The 22,885-nt window shown below is 30.9% G+C and overlaps 1 protein-coding gene across 1 annotated transcript in view; it reads right to left on the minus strand.

Annotated features, from left to right (window-relative positions):
• Positions 1–431: 431 nt before the first annotated feature.
• Positions 432–22,885, minus strand: part of LOC125070761 (EF-hand domain-containing protein 1-like) — a 69,583-nt gene continuing 47,129 nt past the window's right edge. The window contains exons 6-16 of the mRNA XM_047680720.1: positions 15,344–15,440; positions 13,777–13,864; positions 11,845–11,995; positions 9,802–9,871; positions 8,214–8,330; positions 6,692–6,914; positions 2,744–2,904; positions 2,132–2,340; positions 1,576–1,777; positions 1,057–1,209; positions 432–724 (exon numbers count right to left, since the gene is read on the minus strand). Of these exons, the coding sequence (XP_047536676.1) occupies positions 470–724; positions 1,057–1,209; positions 1,576–1,777; positions 2,132–2,340; positions 2,744–2,904; positions 6,692–6,914; positions 8,214–8,330; positions 9,802–9,871; positions 11,845–11,995; positions 13,777–13,864; positions 15,344–15,440 (1,726 nt within the window). The 3' untranslated portion in view covers positions 432–469. The remainder of the gene's footprint in view (positions 725–1,056; positions 1,210–1,575; positions 1,778–2,131; positions 2,341–2,743; positions 2,905–6,691; positions 6,915–8,213; positions 8,331–9,801; positions 9,872–11,844; positions 11,996–13,776; positions 13,865–15,343; positions 15,441–22,885) is intronic.

Consider the following 22,885-nt stretch of genomic DNA (forward strand, 5'->3'; position numbering starts at 1 on the left):
ACTGCCAAGAAGAACCTGGAGTCGACCAGAGCCGATATGGCTGAGTGACTCTTAAACGTAGATTGCGAGTTTAATCCCGGACAAGCACCATTGAGATTTCATGTGCTTAATTTGAGTTTATAATTTACTCGATGCTTCGCGGATGTGACTACATCTTAACACTCATCAACGCTTGAACGCTTAATAATATAACTTACAAATTAAGTAACGTAAGATAGAAACACATTGTGACGGTTTAATCAACCGGGCGTTAGTTTTATGGTTAAAAAATTCGATGGTTACTTTTTTGTTATTTTAAATACTGCATAATTTATAGAACCTACATTAATTAAGTGAAGTACCCTTGCCAAATACATACATACATACTTACATACATACTCATCGAGAAATTTAAATCGGGATTCGAAATAATATTTATTATTTAACCATCAAATAAAAAGAGTTTTTATTTTTTAAAAAAACAGACATGTTACTGGACGCGTTTGTCAGGATCGCAGCAGGGCAGTCCTGGCTCCTCATGAGGGCAAGCAAAGGAAACGTCTTCTTCGGTCCTCGCCATACATGGTTTGACGGGCGGAGGAATCGCGCAGGCCTCCAACGGAGGCATCGGTTTTTGCGGGTAGGCCGCAGAGCGTGCTGCCGCGGGCGAGATCACCGGCACCTCACGACGTAGATCCTTAATCTTATCGTAGGCATCGGGTTGTAAACGCATGTAGTCAGGAATCTAAGAGTGAATTGAATTCTTATTTTATTTATGTAATATATCTAATTCCTCAGCATTATACAGAAGAATGAGATCAGGCACAGGATTGAAGAAAGGGATTGTATGACTGCTACATTGCACAAAACCCGGAATTCTAAAAACAGCTTTAGCGCTTGCAAAAATTATCCAATAAACCAACGAGCGAGTTATATTATATAAGCCCTATAAGCACGTACTGACTTCGTACTAAAATTTAATGCTAAGTTACATGTTTAGTTAAGTTGAAAGTTTAGTATAATATAATAATTGAACATAATTGCTTTAAAGATATTTGGAAAACAAACAATATTTACCTCCTTACAATCCACGCCATATGACCCAAGGTATCCTGGTAACTTGGGTTTTACCATAACTTCTTCATCGGTTGCGTTTTGAAGTCGCTCACTTGGTATAATTTCGTACGGGCAGATATCTCTAGCACGACGCTCTGCACGTTCCGCTGCGTCCTAATTAATATGATAAAATTTCAAAAACATTATTCTTATAAATATTTAATCGGTACATTTATAGTCCTGAGAATTTATGGAAATTTAGGAAGGAGGTTAGAAACGATTATTATTGTATTTTCTTAATATATGTATATAATCAGAAAAATATCTGTTTAGTTTCTTTCTCCATTTCTTCTCAGGTTTGGGTATTTTCTTTTCGGAACCAGAGGTAAGTTTTTTTTGGCTTTTATTGAGTAAGCGTAATGGTTCTTTTAATAATCACGGTAATAAAAATATATATGTATTTTTAATATAAATTTAAATATAGTATTTTAGTTATTGATATCTTTACAATTGTTTAACTACGGTATAGTTAAAACATACCGCATCTTTATATTTCTCGCAGAAATCCTCGTCTTCATTATAATGTGGTTGTTGACCAGGAGGGTAGGTTATCTGCTTGGTGGGTTCTTGTCTTTCTTCTGGAGCTGGTCCACTGAAGCACACCATTTTCTGATGATCATCACGAGCAGCACTCGATTTGAGAATGCCCTTTAAAGGCACTACATTGTCGCATGTTGGTTTACTGTGAATAAAATAATTAATCATGACGATAACCTGTAAGAAACTATTTGTATAATCATTAATGATAAGTTGTTTTTTTAGTCAATTTTGTTTTTTAATTACTCTTAATAGTTTAGATTTTTTTAGAAACTTTTTATTGAATAACTGTTTCTTTTCTATTTCCGTTGTACTAAGATATTCGCACTTCAAAACGTATTGTACGTTAGGTCTGTTGTGCCCATGATTATATTGACTGACCCACCTTTCAAAGCGAAACGCAGAAATTACAATAAAGTATCGCTTGCTATTGCAGAATTATTTACGAATTTGTGGTATCAGTGAAGAAGAGGTAGCGTAGGGTCCTATTTGAAATTACCTCAGTCTCATCATGCGCAAGGAGTCATCGTAGGAGATACGGTCCGTTGTCATGGGTGGTGTTGGTGGGCGAGGTGGCGTGGCGCTGCCTTCGACCACATCGAGTGCGGTGAGACAGCGCTCCATAGCGCTTGGTTCCGCCACAGCCGCTTGTCCAATCTTCGCCAGGCGTGCTCTTGTTTCTTCTGCTTGTTCCTCACGAACTGCCTCCTGTTCATGTTAATATTTTAATATGTTTTATTGTATATGTATTGAGGCCTATAACGTTGTTTTATAGTTATTTATAGTTATTTTTAACCAAATAAAAGTAATTGTAATTAAATCTTTGGATTTTTATTTCATTTATTTTAATTAGTTTCTTATAGGAAGTCCTTATATGGTAACGTTCAATTGAGACTTGAAGCTAATTACATCATGTTAATTCAATGCGGGTTATTAGATACACATGTGGCAGATTTTCATGCGATACATGATTGGAAGGTTTTCTTACGATGTTTTCCTTTCCCACTCGCCATTTGGTAAAGATTTTATGTGTTCGAGCCACTGAGCCACGTCGGCTTCAATTAGTGAAAATATTTACATCTAATTATTATTTCATCAAAAAATATCTTACCTCGAGCTCATCTTTCAAATTGCCCTCCCTCATGTGGTAGTTACGTATATTATCAATGACTTCTTGCGGGAACTTGTCCGGATTTGCACTCATGTAGCGGTATACAAAGAGATCGCAACCGACTATTTTGAAACGATGCTTGAAGACCGGAACTATAGCGCCTGTATTCAAAGTTATATACAAACAATTATTAAGACATGGCTACTGGTGAAGAGGGAACAAATGGTGATTACGAAGGAGATTCTGGATTAGAACTTGAAAATGGCGATCTATAGTAGAGATGATCTGATAATAAATAAATTGGTCGTGAATTCGGAATCCCAAGAAGACAAATAAAATCTCTTCAAGGACATATTCCGAATGTCCATCTAGAATCTATGGTTTCTTTGCAGATATACATTTATATTGCATATGAATACCAATATCGATAAAAAAAAATTCAAAAAAAATGCTGTCTGTTACTAAAAATGTGCAGGCACCCGAAAAGGAAAAAAATACAATTTAAAAATAAGATACAACATGTCTGTGGAGATACAAATTTAGTAATAAAAACAATTTATGAAGACATTTAATTTGAAAAATCTATTGACGCGTCTTGGGGATAAGATCGATTCGCTCAATATACGGTAGGTATATTAATGCGCCCTCTCCGTTGCTCTCTACTCCCTTGCGTGTACGTGGGGTGTACACTGTTTACTACGTTGCTACATAGTATTAAAGCGTAAGAGTTCAATTAATTTATAAAACTATATCTTAGGACGTTTTCATTATAAATTCTGTCAATAAACATAAATTTTTATGTTTTAAAACTGATGGGTGTACTGTGACACCATTTTTGAAATACGACTACCGAATTTATTACTAATTGTAGCGAAAGTGCTTGAAAATATCATAATTATACTCAATGTAATGTACCACGAGTTTAACCAGGGACACAATAATATCAGTACAATACCAATTCCATATAATAAGCTCAAATGAATAGACAAACGATACACCAAAACTTAAGCAGTAGACCAAGTGATATTTAAAAATAGTAGATGCTCTTACTGTTTTTGTTTGGATTGCATGACTTAAAGTAATTTGATATGATTTTGTTAAGGAAATATTCTAAAAGCAAGCAAGAAAAAAAGTAATCAATGATAGGTTACATTATCTTATGAATATAGTCATTGCTCAGGTGAAGTGGAACCCTTAAGATAACATTGGGGCGATCAAGTTGAAATAAATCAAACAACTGTTGAAAGGTCCTGCTTTATATATAAAATTTAATTCAGTATTAAATATTTAGTATTTTTTCTCCCATCGTATTTATTCCGTCAAAAGATTAAATGTTACTAACTCCAGGATCCTTTCAACACGCCAACCGCATGTACCAATCTCTTTCAAGCAGTTATTCAGTGTTTTTTTTTTTGTTTAGGACTTTGAACATGTACAGCGTAAATAAAAACACAATTTAACTTTCCAGGTTTTAAAGTTATTTTTAAATTCAACAAATAATACTAGTAAACAGCCCGAAAATATTTAGCTGGTAAACAAAGGCCTCTTAAAATCATAATTTTAAAGATAAGACTTGGAGGGCATTTTACCACACTACTACTACAATGTAGGTTACTGGTAATGCTTCCAAGTTGAACTCACGATCTTCGAATCAATAAGTTTTGTCCACTAGGTGACTAGACGATCTCTTATTCTTCTAAATTGTATTTAAGATTTTCTTATTAAGGAATTTAATAGTAGTACGTTAAACGTTGCGATTGTTTTTCTTGTTATTTGTTTTTTCGTTCAATACGAAACTATTCACACCGAAATAACAAAATGACGGAAACGTTATTTTTTGCATCTGTATTTTTTTATTAAAAAGTCCCAGCAGTTTCGCTATACAATCTATTTTTGTACGGAATTCATAGTTAACTCAATATGTATGTATATTTAAATTATTCTGTGCTATTTATTTAACAACGACGACAAAACAATACAGTATCTTTCTGACATTCTATATAAAAAAATGTTTGGAACATGCAAATACATATCATGTATATATAATGAGTATTTAAAGTATGTTTTCCTCATATTTCTAATGCTTATGGTCAAATTTCAACCAATGAGCACTTAGCATAAATTCCTTTTTTTGTAGACGTCTTTTACGTACGTGTACTACATATATTACATTTTGTAAACTTGTTGCATATGCGTGTAGAGTAAGAATATGCAATTTATCATTCTTGTTTTTATATACCACTTATACATGGAAACATCAATAATTACCGTTATTAACGAAAACGACCATTGTCTTGATAATTAAACAAGTATAATAACATAACTATGTACATTTAAAAAAATGTGTGTTTTTTATCTGTGCCATTTAAAAAAAACATATTCAAATAATCTTGAACTTATAGTAGAAAACAGAGCAGTATTTAACGTTTAACTATCTTTATAACATCTTCCCCTGAGTAGAGATTAACTACTTACTTTTATTTAATGAGTAAAATATACGCTCTAAATACACCTTTTACAAATTAGTCAACATATTTTTATAAAGTGTGAGCTGCTTCAACTATAGACACCACAGCGTGCAGTATACAGAACATTTATTTTATATTTAGAAGATAAATTATTTTAACGTCGCGTTAAAATCGTGATGTGCTGTGATGATGTGGTATCACCATAAATTATAATACTTCCACATACAAAATTCAAAACGTAATTGGTTTTATAATTAAATTTAAAAATAACATTAAATTGCATATGTTTTAATATGTATTTATAACAATTTATTTGTTTATTATCATTAACATTATTTCCTGCACTTCCTAAGATTGGCTGGTAAATATTTCTTTTAGCACTCGATATAAAAAAAAAATATGTATTTAAAAATCGAATCATTAAACAGATTAATAAATAACATATAAAACATGTGATTGTATTGTTAAAACCTGATTTATGTACGCATATATTCAAGTTGTTGATTCTTTCTACATTTATATTAAACATAGGTAATTACTATTTTAAGAGGAACGATGACGGAGCTATTATTTATGAAACCTGTTTGAAAAATAATATATACGTAAGTAATTAAAAAACTTAATTAAGTTCAAATTAACGACTTAACCTTATCATCAAAGTAATTATAACTGCATGTGCCATGTGGTGAATTGGCGATGTAAGGAATGGTTAATATTTTTTATGGCGCTAATGTCTATGAGCGGTGGAGACCATTTACCATCAGGTGGTCCATTTGTCCGTTCGCCTACATATACCATTAAAAATCTTGATTTGGAAAATTTTATCGTAATGACAAAAATTTAAAGACACACAAACAGCACTTAAAATTAAAATATGGTTTATTAAAGTAGACACTAACACTTTTGAATCGACATTTGAAAGAATTAATTTAAATTTGTAAATACCACCAGTTCGAAATGTTGATTTTTATAAAGAATAATCTTAAGAAACTCCGTAGTTACTCTTTAACGACAGTTAATTTTATATAAGCCTGTGAATTAATACATTTAAAGTAATATTAATCCAGCAGGAAAATCAACGAAAGCCAAACTAAGTATGACATTTATATTTATCGATATAATCTTTTCTCAAGAAATACACCTTATTAATATATTAATGTTATTAAACAGAAGAAAAGATTAGTATTTGAAGAATGGTGAGAAGAGAAAGAAGCTCGATGTTAGAAATTAAAAGTATAATTATAGACTCGAAAGCCAAGACGAGACGCTAATTTTGTGCGTGTAAAGATAAAGTCTAAAATTTCAATGTTATTCTGAAGTAAAATAGATATTTTTAAATTGACTGTTTGATATTTTGAACAATCTCTCTTAACAAAATGTACTTTTGTGTTTAAATTGTATAATGAATTAGTGTAATCAATAATTAATACTTATTATACAAATTGAATTTATTAAAGAAATAAATTAAAGTAAAACTTACCGATATAAAATCTATCTGGGGTATAGTAAGTAGGGAAGTTAGGGTCCGATTCTGGCGTTTGCAAACGCATCGACTTCAGGAACTTTCCTTCGCGTATTCCTGAATTACGTCGTGGTATTTCTCCAATCTTCACGGTACCGTCTGCGAGACTGTACGAGAGGACAAACTGACGGTCTTTGTCCTCTGGATGTATCCAGTCCAGTTCACAGAGGTAGCGTAGGTACTGTATAAAATATAATATGTCTTAATAAAATATTAGTTTAATTTCCCTTTTTATATAATAAAAATATTTTATTAATAATATTCGATGTTCACTTATAAGTAGCTCGAAATATTTCATAATTTATAATTGAATATTACATAAGGGAGATATATAATTATATATATATATATATATATACATATCACTATAGCAACGTGTTAAATTAGTTTTTTTTTTTGTGAATGTGATGTGTGTACATTTTTACAAAATGTTCAATAGTTTCGAGTGAGCTATGACATATTGCAACGCAGTTTTTAGTTTTTACTTTGTTTTCGTTTCGTGTGTCATCGTTACAAAGGATTTTGTAGAAAAATCTTTAGGCACTATATGTACATATTTATTTATTTTCGATGCAAGTGATTGCGTATTTAAACCGTTAAAATAGTAATATGCAAATAAGAAAGTAAATTTAGAAGAATTCCGAGAAAAGTATAAATTATAAAAAAATACGAAGTAATATTAGACTTGCTTCTTAAATGTATTTAGCTGGCAGGGTGAAATGTCGCAACTGAGAATATTTCATCTCGTAGAAGCAATTATGCGAGATCTTATAATATCGTAGTTGATTCAGAAATATATTGTGTTTATGGAGACAATGCATGAAATAATTGTATTCAGAAATGGATTACAGTTGCGAGTTTCGCGTCTAACTTCACTCGGATGACTCGACTTCACGTGTAGCGAAATTAAAGTTTGTATTGATGTTACAAACTTCTGTTCGCGATTAATGTAGTCGAGTAAAATATTAAATAACAATTTAAGCGTTTTATTGTTATTATTTATACTCATCTAGACACGTAAAAATGTTCTTTTTTAAATAATTATAACGTGTAATAATTAGAACGTGTAACCAATTATTGGTTTCTAGTAGATTAACCGGAGGCGTGGTCCAGTTGTTGTCAATATTTAAAATATTTACATAGGTAAACAATAAATAAATAAAATTAACAGTTACATATAAATTACATATACATTTAAATAACACTAAACAATAATAATAAAACTATAATTTAATGTACATATTATATAAAATCAATACTATATAAATTAATCGTACTGATTCGCACGCCATTTATTGTACCTACCTTGATCGTGTTACTTTAAACCTATATTATTGTTATTATTATTGTAACACAGAAGAAAAATAAATCATGAATAATTAAATTTTAAATTCACTATACTAGTGAGATAAAACTCACTTTCAATATCAGAAATATTAAAAAAAATATACTTAATTATATGATATTGTTCTGTGTTTACCTTGTTAGCATTAAGGTTGTATTTGATGACATCTTTGTGAGGAGGTTTAGGTGTTAGACCGTAGCAAGACTGCAACGTGTCCTCTGGAGTACCGATACCAATATGAGGAGGAATACTCTATAAAAAGATATCTAATGACAGTCTAAATATACGTATTATATAAACATACATACATTAACCGACGCTGGTTAAGAGTCCATCAACTCTTTTTACATATCTGGGACAAGTCACAGGTTGATCTACGGTGTTACTGTGACTTATCTAAGCAGTATAATACCTATAGCATAAACAAAAAAAAAGAACCGTGGAACATCCTGTACTTTTTTTTTTATAGCATTGGTTGGCGGACGAGCATATGGGCCGCCTGATGACAAGTGGTCACCACCGCCCATAGACAAAGGCGCTGTAAGAAATATTAACCATTCCTTACATCACCAATGAGCCACCAACCTTGGGAACTAAGATGTTATGTCCCTTGTGCCTGTGATTACACTGGCTCACGCACCCTTCTAACCGGAACACAACAATACAGAGTACTGTTATTTGGCGGTTGAATATCTGATGAGTGGGTGGTACCTACCCAGACGGGCTTGCACAAAGCCCTACCACCAAGTAAAATTTCAATGAAATACCTAAATTTTGCGACATGACAATTTTATTTGTCTTTTTAATATATGATCCTAAGGAGTAAAAAAGTGTTATAAAATATTTGTTTGATCAACTAATTATTTAATTGAGAGATTTTATCATTTATTCATTATTATAAAACCGATCGTCAGCCCTCTTTCAACATGATCCTCCCAGGGTTCCTTTTTTAATACATATGGTGAACCAGAGTGTAAACCGCAATTTTAACTAACGTTTTATTGAAACGCGTAGTTTAGGTTATAAATGAGCTAAAAGAAGATCAAATTGATACTTGTATTTATGAAATAAAAGTTGTCGCTTGCAGCTTTGTAGGGTTTGATTGTCAGGTACTAGGTATAATAAAGCTTCCTTTGAGTTCAAGTTTGCTTTATACCAAATTTCATCAATTTCGGTTCAGAGTTTAGCCGTAAAAGAGCAACAGACAGAGTTTATTTCGTATGTATAATGTTAGTATATATATTCTGATAAATATAAAATAGCGTATGAGGTCGTCTGAAACCAGAATACACGTCCGATCTTTATGGTTGATGGCTGAAAATTATCGAAACATGATTCGGATCAGTGGTTTAATCTTTATGCAATTGCGTTTGACCATAGCAATATTTTATCGGAAACGAATACATTTTAAATGATACGCCATTATAGTAATCGTTGTTATTATTTAACTATATATATATATATATATATATATATATATATATAGTTAAATAATAAATAAATGTTGAACTCTCACAAAATCATTTACAGTATCAACTTTAGGAAAACTGTATAATAATTAAATTTAAACGGACTTTGTTTTTTTTTATTGGCAACATTAACATTTAAAGTCCCATCACTTAATAATTAATATCTCCATTCATTAATAAAGGCAGTAGTTGATAAAAAAACTGCGTCTTAATTCAGGGAAGTAATAACAGTTATAAGGTCAATATAAACTTACCTTGGGAAATTCCTTCTTCGTCTCGTGATGAACCTCAATGCGAGAGGGCTGTTCTATGTTCAGCATTGTCCTGAACAGTAACATTGTGTGCTATGAAACTATGCTAAAGCATGCGACTGTGACAAGAACAAAGTTTCCAACTCGTCCCCGACTAGTTCAATTTGTGGAGGACATTCTATTGTTAGTGTCATAGTATCTACTTACAGTTTATTTCAATATGTAAAAGTACACTTTAGAATTTAATTTAATGACATATTTAACTTAACTAAGCAGAAGTTGAATATCTATCGCATTTTCGCTTGAGTTGGATTAAGATATGGTAATGTTATGATGCGACTTTATTTTCACGTCAAGAAGTACCATTTGTGTTTAGAGGTATAAAATAATACCCATAAGAAACATGATATCGAATACCCGAATCGAATAGTGCTATCGAAAACTGTGTGCCTTCTTTGCATGATTTAATACATACAATTTATTTCATACATAACATACTAACAAAAAAACAGAACAAAATTGTTTTCTCACCTCTGTTAATTCAGACCGAATATAAGTTAACCGCGATTCATATTTAACATTTTCTAGGATAGTGAGTGAGCGTCACACATAACACGTCATAACTATGAATTATCTTTTGTGTTTAATATATTGTGTCTGAAATTGTTAACTAAATAACAATAAATAGTGCCAATTGGTCCATATGCATATATATTACATCTCATTGAAAATTATTTGAAATATTTATACTATCATGTGTTCACGTTATAGATTAATGTTAAATTCAAGTACATCTTCTTGGATTTCTTGTTCTTAATGTTAAAAACAAAAAAAAAAGTTATATGAACTTATAATATGGTATAATATATAATCGTTTTCGATAACTATTTATATTCACTTACTAAAGATATGTTTTCGTACAAATAAACTCTTTTTTATTCATTTCTTATTATTTTTATATATTCAAATGACTGCTACTTATGATAATATTATCGAAACTATATTTTAATATTGTAAATATTCTACAAACAAACTTAATTTATTGAATATTAAGTTTATAATCTATTAACGGATATACATAATATATAGTGAATACTGTGGTTACTTGTAATTTGGTCTAATGGCGCGTGTATTATCTTATTAGAAACGGAATAGCATGATAGGTTTAGGCAGGCTTCAGTCGTCACACATATCGTTGCAGACAAAACTAATTAAACGAGGTGCTCAATTAAATCGTTCTCTGATTATAAACAAGCTCGTAACATCTTTGATAAAATGATAAGCCTGTCTATCACTTATATTTAAAGTTAAATACCCTTAAGTAGCGTCACTACGATATTTTGACATTTTGAACTTTTGTTTAAAATTAATTTATTCGGATTTTTTATTTAAGGGCAAATAGATTTGGATAGATATTATTTATTATTATAATAATAAAAGGCTCATAACAATTAAGATTTTTTAACATCTACTAATTCTGTAATGATATTTCTGAGCCTTTATTTTGAACATATATTTTGAAGTTTCCACGAGAGATGCAAATATTGTATCAAAGCAAGAGTGTTTTTTTACCTATTGTAAATATTATTACTGTTATTTACATTACTCTGGAACCGACAAATAGTATTTTCTCGTTGACACCACGTACTCTATTTTATCAGACAGAATATTGAAAACAACAATCCCCTGTTTCTCTAATGTAATAGGTAGGCGGACCGTCAAATGGGCCACCCGATGTTAAGAGGTCGCCACCGACCGTAGACATTGGCAGTGTTAGAAATATGAACCATCCCTTACTTTGCCAAAGCGCCACCAACCTCGGAAACTACGATGTTATGTCTCTTGTGCCTGTAGCTAGCCATCATCATCGCAAACAAAGGTATCTCAATGGTACACGTGACAACTAAAGTCCAATAAATATCAATAATAATACATAGATATATATTTAAAACATTCGAATCCCTAAAACCCAAGTACATCGCATGTAAAACATATTGTTATTTCGAGTCCACTCGATTACTCCAGAATAATCCTTTGGGTACAAACCTGTAATATTTTCTAGTGAAGTTATCACAGTCGAAAATCAGGAAACGGCGGCCGAGAACGAACACAGTTTCTCCCACAATCAGGTCCCTCGGCGAATAGAACTCGGTTATTTCCTCCTCTGTAGTTTCCATAGCAATCGATGGGAATGATGCTGAATAAACAATAACCCGCCAGCGTTAATCAGCGCCATAAATATAGACTACGGCGGACGTGTATCGAATTAACGAATAAAAGCAATTTCGATAGTATTATTGATGTACTGTGCTCGATGCTTGCTCTTATTTTTACAGAGGCAGAATGTATTAACTTTAAAAAAAGTTTAACTGTGATAATGTTAGGGAAATTTGTTGAGTTAACATTGATTTGTCTGATATTGCTAATGTCAAGCCGTGGGATTTAGGGTTTAAGTTAAATTTCGAATTATATTAATCAAAATTTCTTTGTTTTAGTCCGCCAAAATACTTAGAAATTTTCGGTTGATTAGTATAACAGTATAACACAGATCCATGACGTCTAAATATGACAAAACCTATGCATGCAAATGATAGCAATGATTTTTTAAAGTTAATTTTTGCTTTAAAAAATAATTTATTTATTTATAAATTTATTAAAAAAAACATTCTTGTTTGTTTTAAAATAATAACAGTATTGATTCCTACTATCGCCTTCAATTAATTTCAGAGTTAATTTACGCAATAGACTTTATGTCAGTATTTTTTTATTACTTCGTTCATTCATAAATAGTAAGAAATAAAATAACGTGCATGCTGTATCAAAATCTCTGAAATGTCGTTCGTAAATAAAACTGATGCAACATTTCCAATTTAGTTACTTTGACAACCCACAGCAGAGTTTCCGTACGTTTGAACCTCGAAATAGCTATTCGATGTTTCATTTTGTTCAAGTTAACCCGAGTCGAGAAAACGCTAGTCCACCAAACAATACTACCTACCTACCTACATCCTAATTACCTTGCAAATGAGATGTTGGAAATTGCTGACAGTAAAATCTCGGTAAATACACGGTACGGTTAATCTTTGAGCCATCGTAAACTTATATTAATAGGACGCTCTTAAGACGATTACGCTATGAAATTTTGAGTAGACGTCGAGTACTTGAGCTTATTTACCGACAAGATTAAAAGTAACGTTTTGAGAATGAAAATTGTGTAGACTGCCAGTTGTTTGAATATGAGTTTAAACTTTTCGGATTATGTTGTAGCTTGGATTTAAGCCAAATTTAAAATAAAAATACCGCTGCCTTATTAAAGTAAAATATAAGAACAATAGAAAGAGAGATATTGCTCATACTTGTATATCATTTTGTATATATATTTTTTAATGTAATTTATTTAATATGAATTGTAATTAAACACGATGTATGGAGTATACAATACAGTCAAACGAGTATTTAATTCGAAGATTCGCTGCATTTTTATTATAATTCAGTTGAGAATCAAAGGTATTATTTGTCAACGAAAATGATTCTACATTGATTGATTCTTGACAAAGGTTCCAAAAATTAAATAAAATATTTTTTTGATGAATTCGAGAAAGTTTAAACTAAAACATATAGAGTTTTGTTAAAAAATGGAGTTAAGGAGGCTATTATGATAAATATCGTCTATTATTCAACCAATTAAGTGTACAGAAAGCCTCTCTAAATCCTTTTATTTTAAGAGAAGTCAAAAATTTTACTATTTTTAATATATAGGAATATGATACTCTACATTTTATATTTAAACTTAGTTTTTTACCTTTGCCATTTCGAGCTTTTCGAATTACTACAAGAAAGTTATTTGAGTTTTAAATTATTGTTGTTGACAAACCGTTTATGAAACAAACAGTCGACCATTCTGTTCTAACTTGATTTAAATGCATGTTTGTTATGCTATGCAATGCTTTTTTTCGCTATTCTTATGGTTATACTTACATGGTCTCTCCTTCCACACTTTGGGTAGTTTTCTCTTCTTCAAAAGGAGAGGGAAAGGATCTTTTCCACCTCTACCATCGTGTATCTCCTGTGAAAAATTTACAGTTCTAAATTTAAATATATTAATTAGTTATGTTCGAAAAAATAATAAAAGAGCACAAAGTAACTAATAGTGATCAATTATTTTAACTAAGTCTATCACGAGTTCACAGATTAATTTATGATCTACACTACAACAATTACGAAACGTCAAAATTCGAATATAATTTAAATAAAGCGGCCAAGTGCGAGTCGGACTCGATCATGAAGGGTTCCGTAGCAGCAAGTAATATAGTATAAAAGTTCTTCTAGTTCGTTGTAACTTTGATCGATGTTTTAATAATAGTTATTTTTTTAATTTTTATATTTGAGTTGATTGAATTAAAGGTAAATTGCGGTTTACGGGGGGACAAACACATTTTACCACTTTGGAAGTGAATCACGCCCAAACTATTCAGTTTAGAAAAAAAATGACCTATCCATAGATATTGCCTTGTGTGGGTTGTTGATGAAAAAAAAAATTAATTTCTGTTCTAAGTGTAGGAAAACCTCAAAATGTATTGTTTTTTTCTATTTTTGTGTGAAAATCTTAATGCGGTTCACAGAATACATCTACTTACCAAGTTTCAACAGTATAGTTCTTATAGTTTCGGAAAAAAGTGGCTTTGACATACGGACGTACAGACAGACAGACATGATGAATCTATAAAGGGTTCCGTTTTTTGCCATTTGACCACGGAACCCTAAAAAATTTTTGTTATGAATTACGTAGTGCTATTATTAGAATAAATCACACAAAGGCCAGGGCTCCATTACAAAATACATTTGTGCCAAAGCCTTAACGGATTCGCTGTTACAGTGATACTGCAAGTAATCGTGTAAGCACGGGGATATCGACGCAAGCGAACAAAATGTGTATAGGTTCGTAATTCGAGCGCTCCGCACTCGGGTCTTTCCAATAAATATTCATCGCTTTGATTTTCTACAGGCCCAGATTGTTGCGAAATTAGAGCGAAAGTTTACCCTGCCATCAAAAGATTTCATCGCTTCGGCTTTAATGGGTGCGGAAACTTTGAACAATTATATTAACGGAGAAAATAATTATACCCGATGTAAATGCAATAGAACAACATTATTCTTATCATTCAGTTCGTTATATTAGCTTATCTACTCGCAGTGTTGGAAATATGTTATTAGTACAATTCGTTAAGCACTACACCAAGTAAAATTGTCCTGTTCTTAAAAATAATTATCGCCTACATAATTCACTAACCTGCTTTAACTTTACGTATTAAAATCTCATTTTCCTAAACACGATGTTATAGGTGACGGAGCAAAAATAAAAGTTCATTCCTTGATAAAACCTGCAGTACGGTATTTTTTTCGATATTCAACCGTAACACCGACGGATAAGTATTAATTTCGATCGAACAAAAATATAATTTCTTTATGCAATTTCATGTTTTAATCCAATAGATGACTTTAAATATGCGGTAAAAATCATCGTTAAAAGTAATCACAGAATTACCTTAACAGCGATGGTATCGTCTTGCAAGAAGTAGAACATTTTGTATTCAGTGAGCTCTCCGTATTCAGCGTCTCTGTTATCCCATACTACGTTGAACCTGAAAACAAATTATCTATACCAATATTGTCTGTCTATGCATAATATTTTAACATTAATTCGAAACCGTATTAATTTGGTGTGTCAAATAAATGTTGACAGAAAGAAATAAATAAACAAAAATTTGATAAGTAATATTTTTTTTTTTTAATTGTGTAGATTTTTGTCATTATGCTTTTAAGAGAGTTGAATGACACTGAGGATTGTTTTCGTTTAGGGGAATTGAGTCTGCCTTGTCATTGACTTTAATACATATAATATATATTTTAGGTTGGAACGCGTGCATCTTAAACGATGATTACGAGTTCAAACCCAGGCAAGCACCACTGAATTTTTACGTTCTTAATTTGTGTTTATAATTCATCTCGTGCTCGGCGGTGAAGGAAAACATCGTGAGAAAACCTGCATGTGTCTAATTTCAACGAAATTCTACCACATGCATATTCCACCAACCCGCATTGGAGTAGCGTGGTGGAATATGCTCCAAACCTTCTCCTCAAAGGAAGAGGAAGCCTTAACCCAGCAGTAGTAAATTTACAGGCTGCTAATGTAAATATATATTTTAATTTGTTTATGATGTTTTCGTTCCAAGTTAGACCAGATCTGACGTGACGGGCAAATACATATCTTTATATAAAAATACATATCGGTATATACATTTAGTTTAGATTTATAGACTTTGATCCAAAATCTTATTGAAAATAAAACTTTTCAAGTTCATTGAAACGTTTATTGATTGCAGCGACCAAGTTTCGTAAAAATCCGTCCAATAATTTAATAACATTAGCCTTCAAATACCGTAACAATATCTTCGATCAGGTTGGCACGCTATGGAGGGGTGCATTTGTATTATTAAATAATAGGAAACCAGTATATTTGCCCCCAATTAATTAAAGAGCTAAAGAGGTCAAACGGCTGAACCGTTTGCGGGTTCAAATCCAGGTAAGCATCACTGTGTTTTCGCGTGCTCATCTTGTATTAAGAAAAGCATTGTCAGGAAAGGGTAGCTGAATTATTTATTGTTTATTTTAAGAGTATTTTTTGTTTATTTTATGTATAATATACATAAAATAAACAAAAAATCACCCAAGACTCACTTGGTTCATTGCAGAACAAAGCGTCAAATTATCCTACCCATTTCAAATTAATATTATTATTATTATGGATGGAGGCAAAAAATGATCGGGGGTCATTAGGGATTGCCCTGTTAGTAGTATATTATGAATACTAAGGGCCATCCAAATGTAATGATTTATTAATACAAAACCACCCTTGTAACGGGTTCAAGTTTAATACGCCATTTTGAATAAGTAATGGTGAATCAAAACACGATAACTCGTGCTGTAAACGCGAAATAATCATAAAAGTTAACCGTCCATCTCATCCGTAACAGATTAAATTATATTCAGTTTAATTCAATTATACTATAGAAAAAAAAAAATGATTTCAAATCTAGAAATTATATTTTATACCCCAATATTTTTTATGATATTGTTTATTATTATATAACAAACTTCATTGTTATTATTTGCTAACATTAACGAAGGAGTTGGATGACATTATTAAAATTACTAGCTATTAAAGCGCGAAATTCGTTGCATAGACCATCACACTTTAATGTTACAGTACGTAGCTTGGAAAGTCATAGTCGTAAACATACGATACATTATGAACCAACAGAGACGAGGAAAATTCGCTCCGTTGTCTCCGCTCGGTAAGGAAACATGACATAGTGGTGTAGCGTGATAATTACGGTATAAGGTTTGGTGCTACGCTAACTGAAACTGTCTGACGTCAGAGCTCAGTTAATTTAGCAAGGCGTCTTGTGACAAGTATTGTTACCGAAAGTTATGAAATGAGACGTTTCTGTCACATATACTGCGGTAAGAATCAATGTATAATGTTTCATTTAGTAGATGTAAAGGACGTACTGTCTAAGCCAATTAATAATTCCGCATGCATTTTTAAATAAATACGTTCTCTACGTCTACGTTTTGATATAAATACGTCCAGGGTCTAGACTTAGTAACGATATTTATTTAATAAGAACAAACACATCAGATAATTATACAAGCACTCCGCCACAGAAGGCAGACGTTAGAAAGTAACGGCTTTAGCTATAAATGTTGTTTACTGGATGACTAGTCTAACAATGTTATGTTTCTTCTTTCGAATATGAATTCATTGATGTCAGAGAGAGAAATCAATGTTTAATCAAACGACCGCTAATGATAAGCAATGTTTCTAATTAAGGCTTTTCTATACTAACGGTCTTTGGTCGATGTTGTCTTTGTGATTCTTAAAATATATCATTATTATTTATCAGATGAAAACTCGGCTTCGCTCGCGTTAAATAAATAAGACTAATCAAATATAGTATATTAACTACAGTATCTCTGAATTATACGAAATTATTATTTGGAACACACTTTTTGAACGCACCCGTGAACGTCAATCATGGCCGCCCATTAAACTGTCTTGTCATTGAATTTAAATAATATCTCGATAATTGTGTCATAGGTTCCAATCGGGTCTAACGTAGATCTGCACAAAATTATTAATATAGAAATAAAGAAATAAGACTGAATAATGATAGGACTATGTTTTGTTAACATATTTTTTAATAATAAGTGTGGCTTTTTATTATAATCTAGCTTATACCAGCCTTGAGTGGAAATGTATTATATATATTATATATTTTTAATAATTTTCTGTGATGTAATTAAAAACAGACATCCCACAAAATACTTTCCGAGAGGATTTAAGAGTTTTTGTAAAATATTATTTTAAATACATTATATATAATATATAGTATTTTAATTATTCAATATATACATTGAATAATATTTAAAAAATTATGTATTAAATTATCTTGTCAAGAATTCTTGAACGACATTTAACATAAATTACATGTATAAAGATAACATACAATCCTAGTATATTTATTTAGGAATAAAATGAAATTCGACGACCCTCTAAACTTGAAGGAAACAATTGAAGACTGTTTTTTTGTTAAAATTTTATTTTGTTACAGAAACAGTATTAATAAAATAAAAGTCACTGAATCTAAAAAAAACTATACTAAAACCACGCTCAGGTAAAATAATAATATTGTTAATTTTATTAATATATACTAGTTATCTTTATAAAAATAAAAAAATAACTCGCACTTAATTTTTATCCGTTGTTATGTTTATCATATTCATATTTTACCATCGTATCATTCTCATAATATAATTAAATAAGCTTAAATTGCGATTTCGATATCGTAAAATAAATATTCAGTTGATAAATCATATTAATTAAATAACATACAACTTGTCATCGTGGTAATTATGATTGGAATATGTACAACAATTTCATGAACCAAATTATTGTTTATTTTCACAGATTGAAATGTTTCATTACAACAATAACATTAATTGTACAATGAGAACTTAAAATCTAATTAACCTAACCAATTCAAACTAATAATATAAATGTAGATGTGAGTTTATTTATAAATTTGTTACGCTCTGACGTGTTAACATCTCTCGCTCAGCCTACCATTCTGAAATTTGGTACAGAAAGGGGTATAGAAATTAACATAGGGTATATAATACCCAACGAATGCGGAAAATATAAACTATATTTTCAATTACGTATTATTAAATTAGTCATTACATAATGGCCAGGAACGCACCTGCGAATAAGTGTTATAGATGTCCTTGAGCGATGGTATGGTCTTTCTATTCAGATGAGCCTCCAGAATGTTTGCCACCAATGCCATTATAAAAAAAGTTTTGTCCGGATAAATAAAAGTGAAAAAATAGTCAACATTCCATATTAATTCAAAGTTTTCCTCCAAAGCAAAATTATATTATATAGCTGTATCAAAGAAGAAAATAAAAATTACTGCAATACACTCGACTGGAAAAGCCTATTAAAATAAAATCAAACAAATCCATACGTAAATCAAAACAGTCACTCGGTATTGCCTCCAACATTAAACTAGACCGAGTAAGCGGGTTTCTATTAATAGAATTTATTTATGACATTGAGTAAAATCCTCATAATAAAAGAGGTATGTTTATAGTACATAACAACGAATAAAGTAGGGACATTTTCTCATGGGGCGACTTACACCTACTTATGAAGGGTTGCTTTATCCATAATAATGTTATAAACTTAAGTGCTCAGCTGATTTATAAAGGTTTTTGGGTATTGAGATATTGTAACCGACATATTGTTATTTATTAGCCAACATTTCCCATGTTATACTTTTATGTAAGTATATGTAATATTTAATGTAACCTAAAGCTGGGAAACTTTATGTTACGTTACGTTATGTTATTTTATATATGTTATGTAGATTCCTTTTGAGGAGCAGACTTGGAGCTTATTTCACCATGATGCTCGCAAGCGGATTAGTAGATATACATGTGATTGAAATTTATTTAATTTTAATTTTCATGACCATGTACGAGATGAATTATATAAACAATGATGTTTTACAGATTAAGAGAGAATTAAGATACTTAAACCAGTTCTAACCAGTAGTCTATCTAGGCGTATTGTTATAGACGATATTAATTTATTTTATTTAAAGGCACACGTTTATAGACAGTGATACTCACGATATGAATACGACATTTTTTGTATTTATCAATCAAAAAATAAGTATGTTATGTACCGATATTTCTATATATTATGTATTCTTCTTATTGGCTGAAACAAGTCCGAAAACGAAAGCTTTATCAACTTACAATGACTCCTCAACACTCCCAAGTACTCATTTTATACCGTGAAAGTTTGCATCTAAAAATAGTCTCAGAAGGCTGATATAAATTAAAACTTCCGACGTATAACATTTTGTTAATAGTCAAAAAATAAAATAAGTTGAAATAGATAGAAAAAAAAAACACAGAAATATATCTATGTATTTATATTTTTGTAGTTATGCTTCTGTATGCGCGTTAAGATCAAAAATGAAATGGAAATATCCTTAAAAAAATTACACTAAGAAGTTAATTACGAAAGAGAAACTTTTCATATACTTATACGTACATTCACTCGCCAAAGACTGACGGAATATATGTATGTATATGAAAGAAAATTACATTACTTTATAAACAATCAATTTTTGAAATATAGCCTTCAATTTTTTTTAATTCTTCCGTTATTAACTTTGTAAAGCATATATGCTTTTTAATTTAATTATCGCGACTGGGTTGAAATTTTAAGCCGACGTACACTTGTAGAGATTTTTTCTAAGTCTAATATTCATTGTCTCTATATATCTAACCAATAACATTCGACAAACTATTACATTCACTTTGATTAATTAATATCCAGAATATGTTTGAATTATAAAAGAAACACTTTAATAATTCGCGATTTTTCATTAATTTTATTAAAATACACTCTAGATAACAAATAGTTTCTTTTGATGACAATTTAGTTAATGTGAAAGTCTCCGTACTAATTTTATACAAAGCCCAACGATACTTTTTTTTATTTATTGAGGCTTTTTGTCCTATTTGTCTTAACAGCGTTCCCGGGCTGCAGGGCGTCATGTCATGCATGCAACAAAAAGGTTATTGTTGTAGCCTAACTTACTTCTTATTACATCACCTATCTGCCAGGGGAAGTCCCGTCCAAATCGGTCCAGCCGCTCCAGAGATTAGCCGGAACAAACAGACAGACAGACAAAAATTGAGAAAAAGTTATTTTGGTATATGTACCGTGTATACATACATATGCATTTAGTAAAAAACGCATATTTTACTATTACAGACACTCCGATTTTATTACATGTATAGATATAGATTTCGAATACATCAATATTTCAGGGGTGAGATATGAAATTGTTTACGAAATAGAGCAGCACGTAGTTCTTGCAGTAAGGTAAGTAATTATTTATAATAAATTTCTTGTTTCATATAAAGTTCACACTAACTCTAATTTGTTTGGGGACTCGTGAAAACTCTTACCAAGTTTTACTTCTAATTGAACTGTAAATGTTGATGTTATTATTAATTATTAATAGGTATTCACTCACGTTATTTATTGAGAAGAGCTTGACATGTTTTGAAAATAATAATAATAACGCCATTACGCTATCTTCTACATAATTATATAAATATTACTCATTAATGTAAGCATCATAGCGTTATTTAATTATTTATATTTATGTAATTGAATATGTATTATAAATGAAAATTTCTTATTATTCATGTAAATGAATGCTTAAGTAAAATAAAAGTAAATTTTAACAGTACGTACGATGTTGATAAAACCAGTCAAATCCTTAAGAAAAATACAACTGCCGATCTATCGTTTTCACGTGGTAAAGTTTCGCATGTAAAATTTATTCTAAGGATCGCCCTAAGTAACCGTTAAATATTTAGAGTTAAATAATGAGATTATTAACGGGCGAGATATTTAAAAAATCAATTGAAATATATTTTAGCTTCACAATTTTTTCCGGCAAAGGAAACAAAATAAAAAAATCGCCTCTGCTATAATGTTATGAATAATTATAATTATTTTTAAAGCAATATGAATATCTAATAAACAAGCCAGGTTTATAATGAAGTCACTAATAATAGAAACGAACATTTATATATTAACATTATCATGGGAAACTTCACATTGTCTTTCAAACTTTAGATTAAGTTTGTGGGAGTACATGGGATCTAATTACACTGCATACAAGATAGCTTTATTAGATCGTATCTCGACTGGAGATTTAGTGTGAAATTGGGTGAACTATCTAATTGTTACACTGATGGACATGGCAAAGGCTAAAGCTTTATTGATTGAAAAATACTTTTAGTATAGTGTTTTGTTTTGACGCAGGGTATAGATTCTTACCCTATATAACCCCTATGATGGCACAGACATGGACCGGAGACGCTGAGGCTCACGAATCAGTATTAAATTTTTTTTATTAAATTGTCAAACGATTGTCAGATTGCTGTATATTAATGAAACAATTACGTGTAGGATAAAATTAATAAATGGGTACAAATCGAAATAACATTCACAAATACAGAAAGTATTAGTAAAGCTACCAATGTCAACTCGTTTTTCGGCAAACTGGTTGAATCTTTCAACATCCTTCTCAGGAAGGTGGCCTTAGCCCAGAACCACTTTCATTTACTAGCTGTTGTAAATCCCCTCCCTTTTAAGAAGTATTGATGATTGGGATTTCATTGATTTTGATATATATCGATAAAAACATCACAGAACTGCATTAGCATTAGCATTTTTTTTTTTAATTAGTCAGTTCTGTGATGTTTTTTTTTTATATATCGATAAAAACATCACAGAACTGACTAATTAAAATTTAAACTTCCAGAAATCGGACATATTATAACAACTTCCAAAAAAGTAGTTGATTTGTTATCTGTGTAAGAATAATTACATTGAAACTGAGTAATAAAAAACAAACTATGTATTCAT

This window comes from Vanessa atalanta, chromosome 2, assembly GCF_905147765.1.
Source record: "Vanessa atalanta chromosome 2, ilVanAtal1.2, whole genome shotgun sequence".
Taxonomy (NCBI): Eukaryota; Metazoa; Arthropoda; class Insecta; order Lepidoptera; family Nymphalidae; genus Vanessa; species Vanessa atalanta.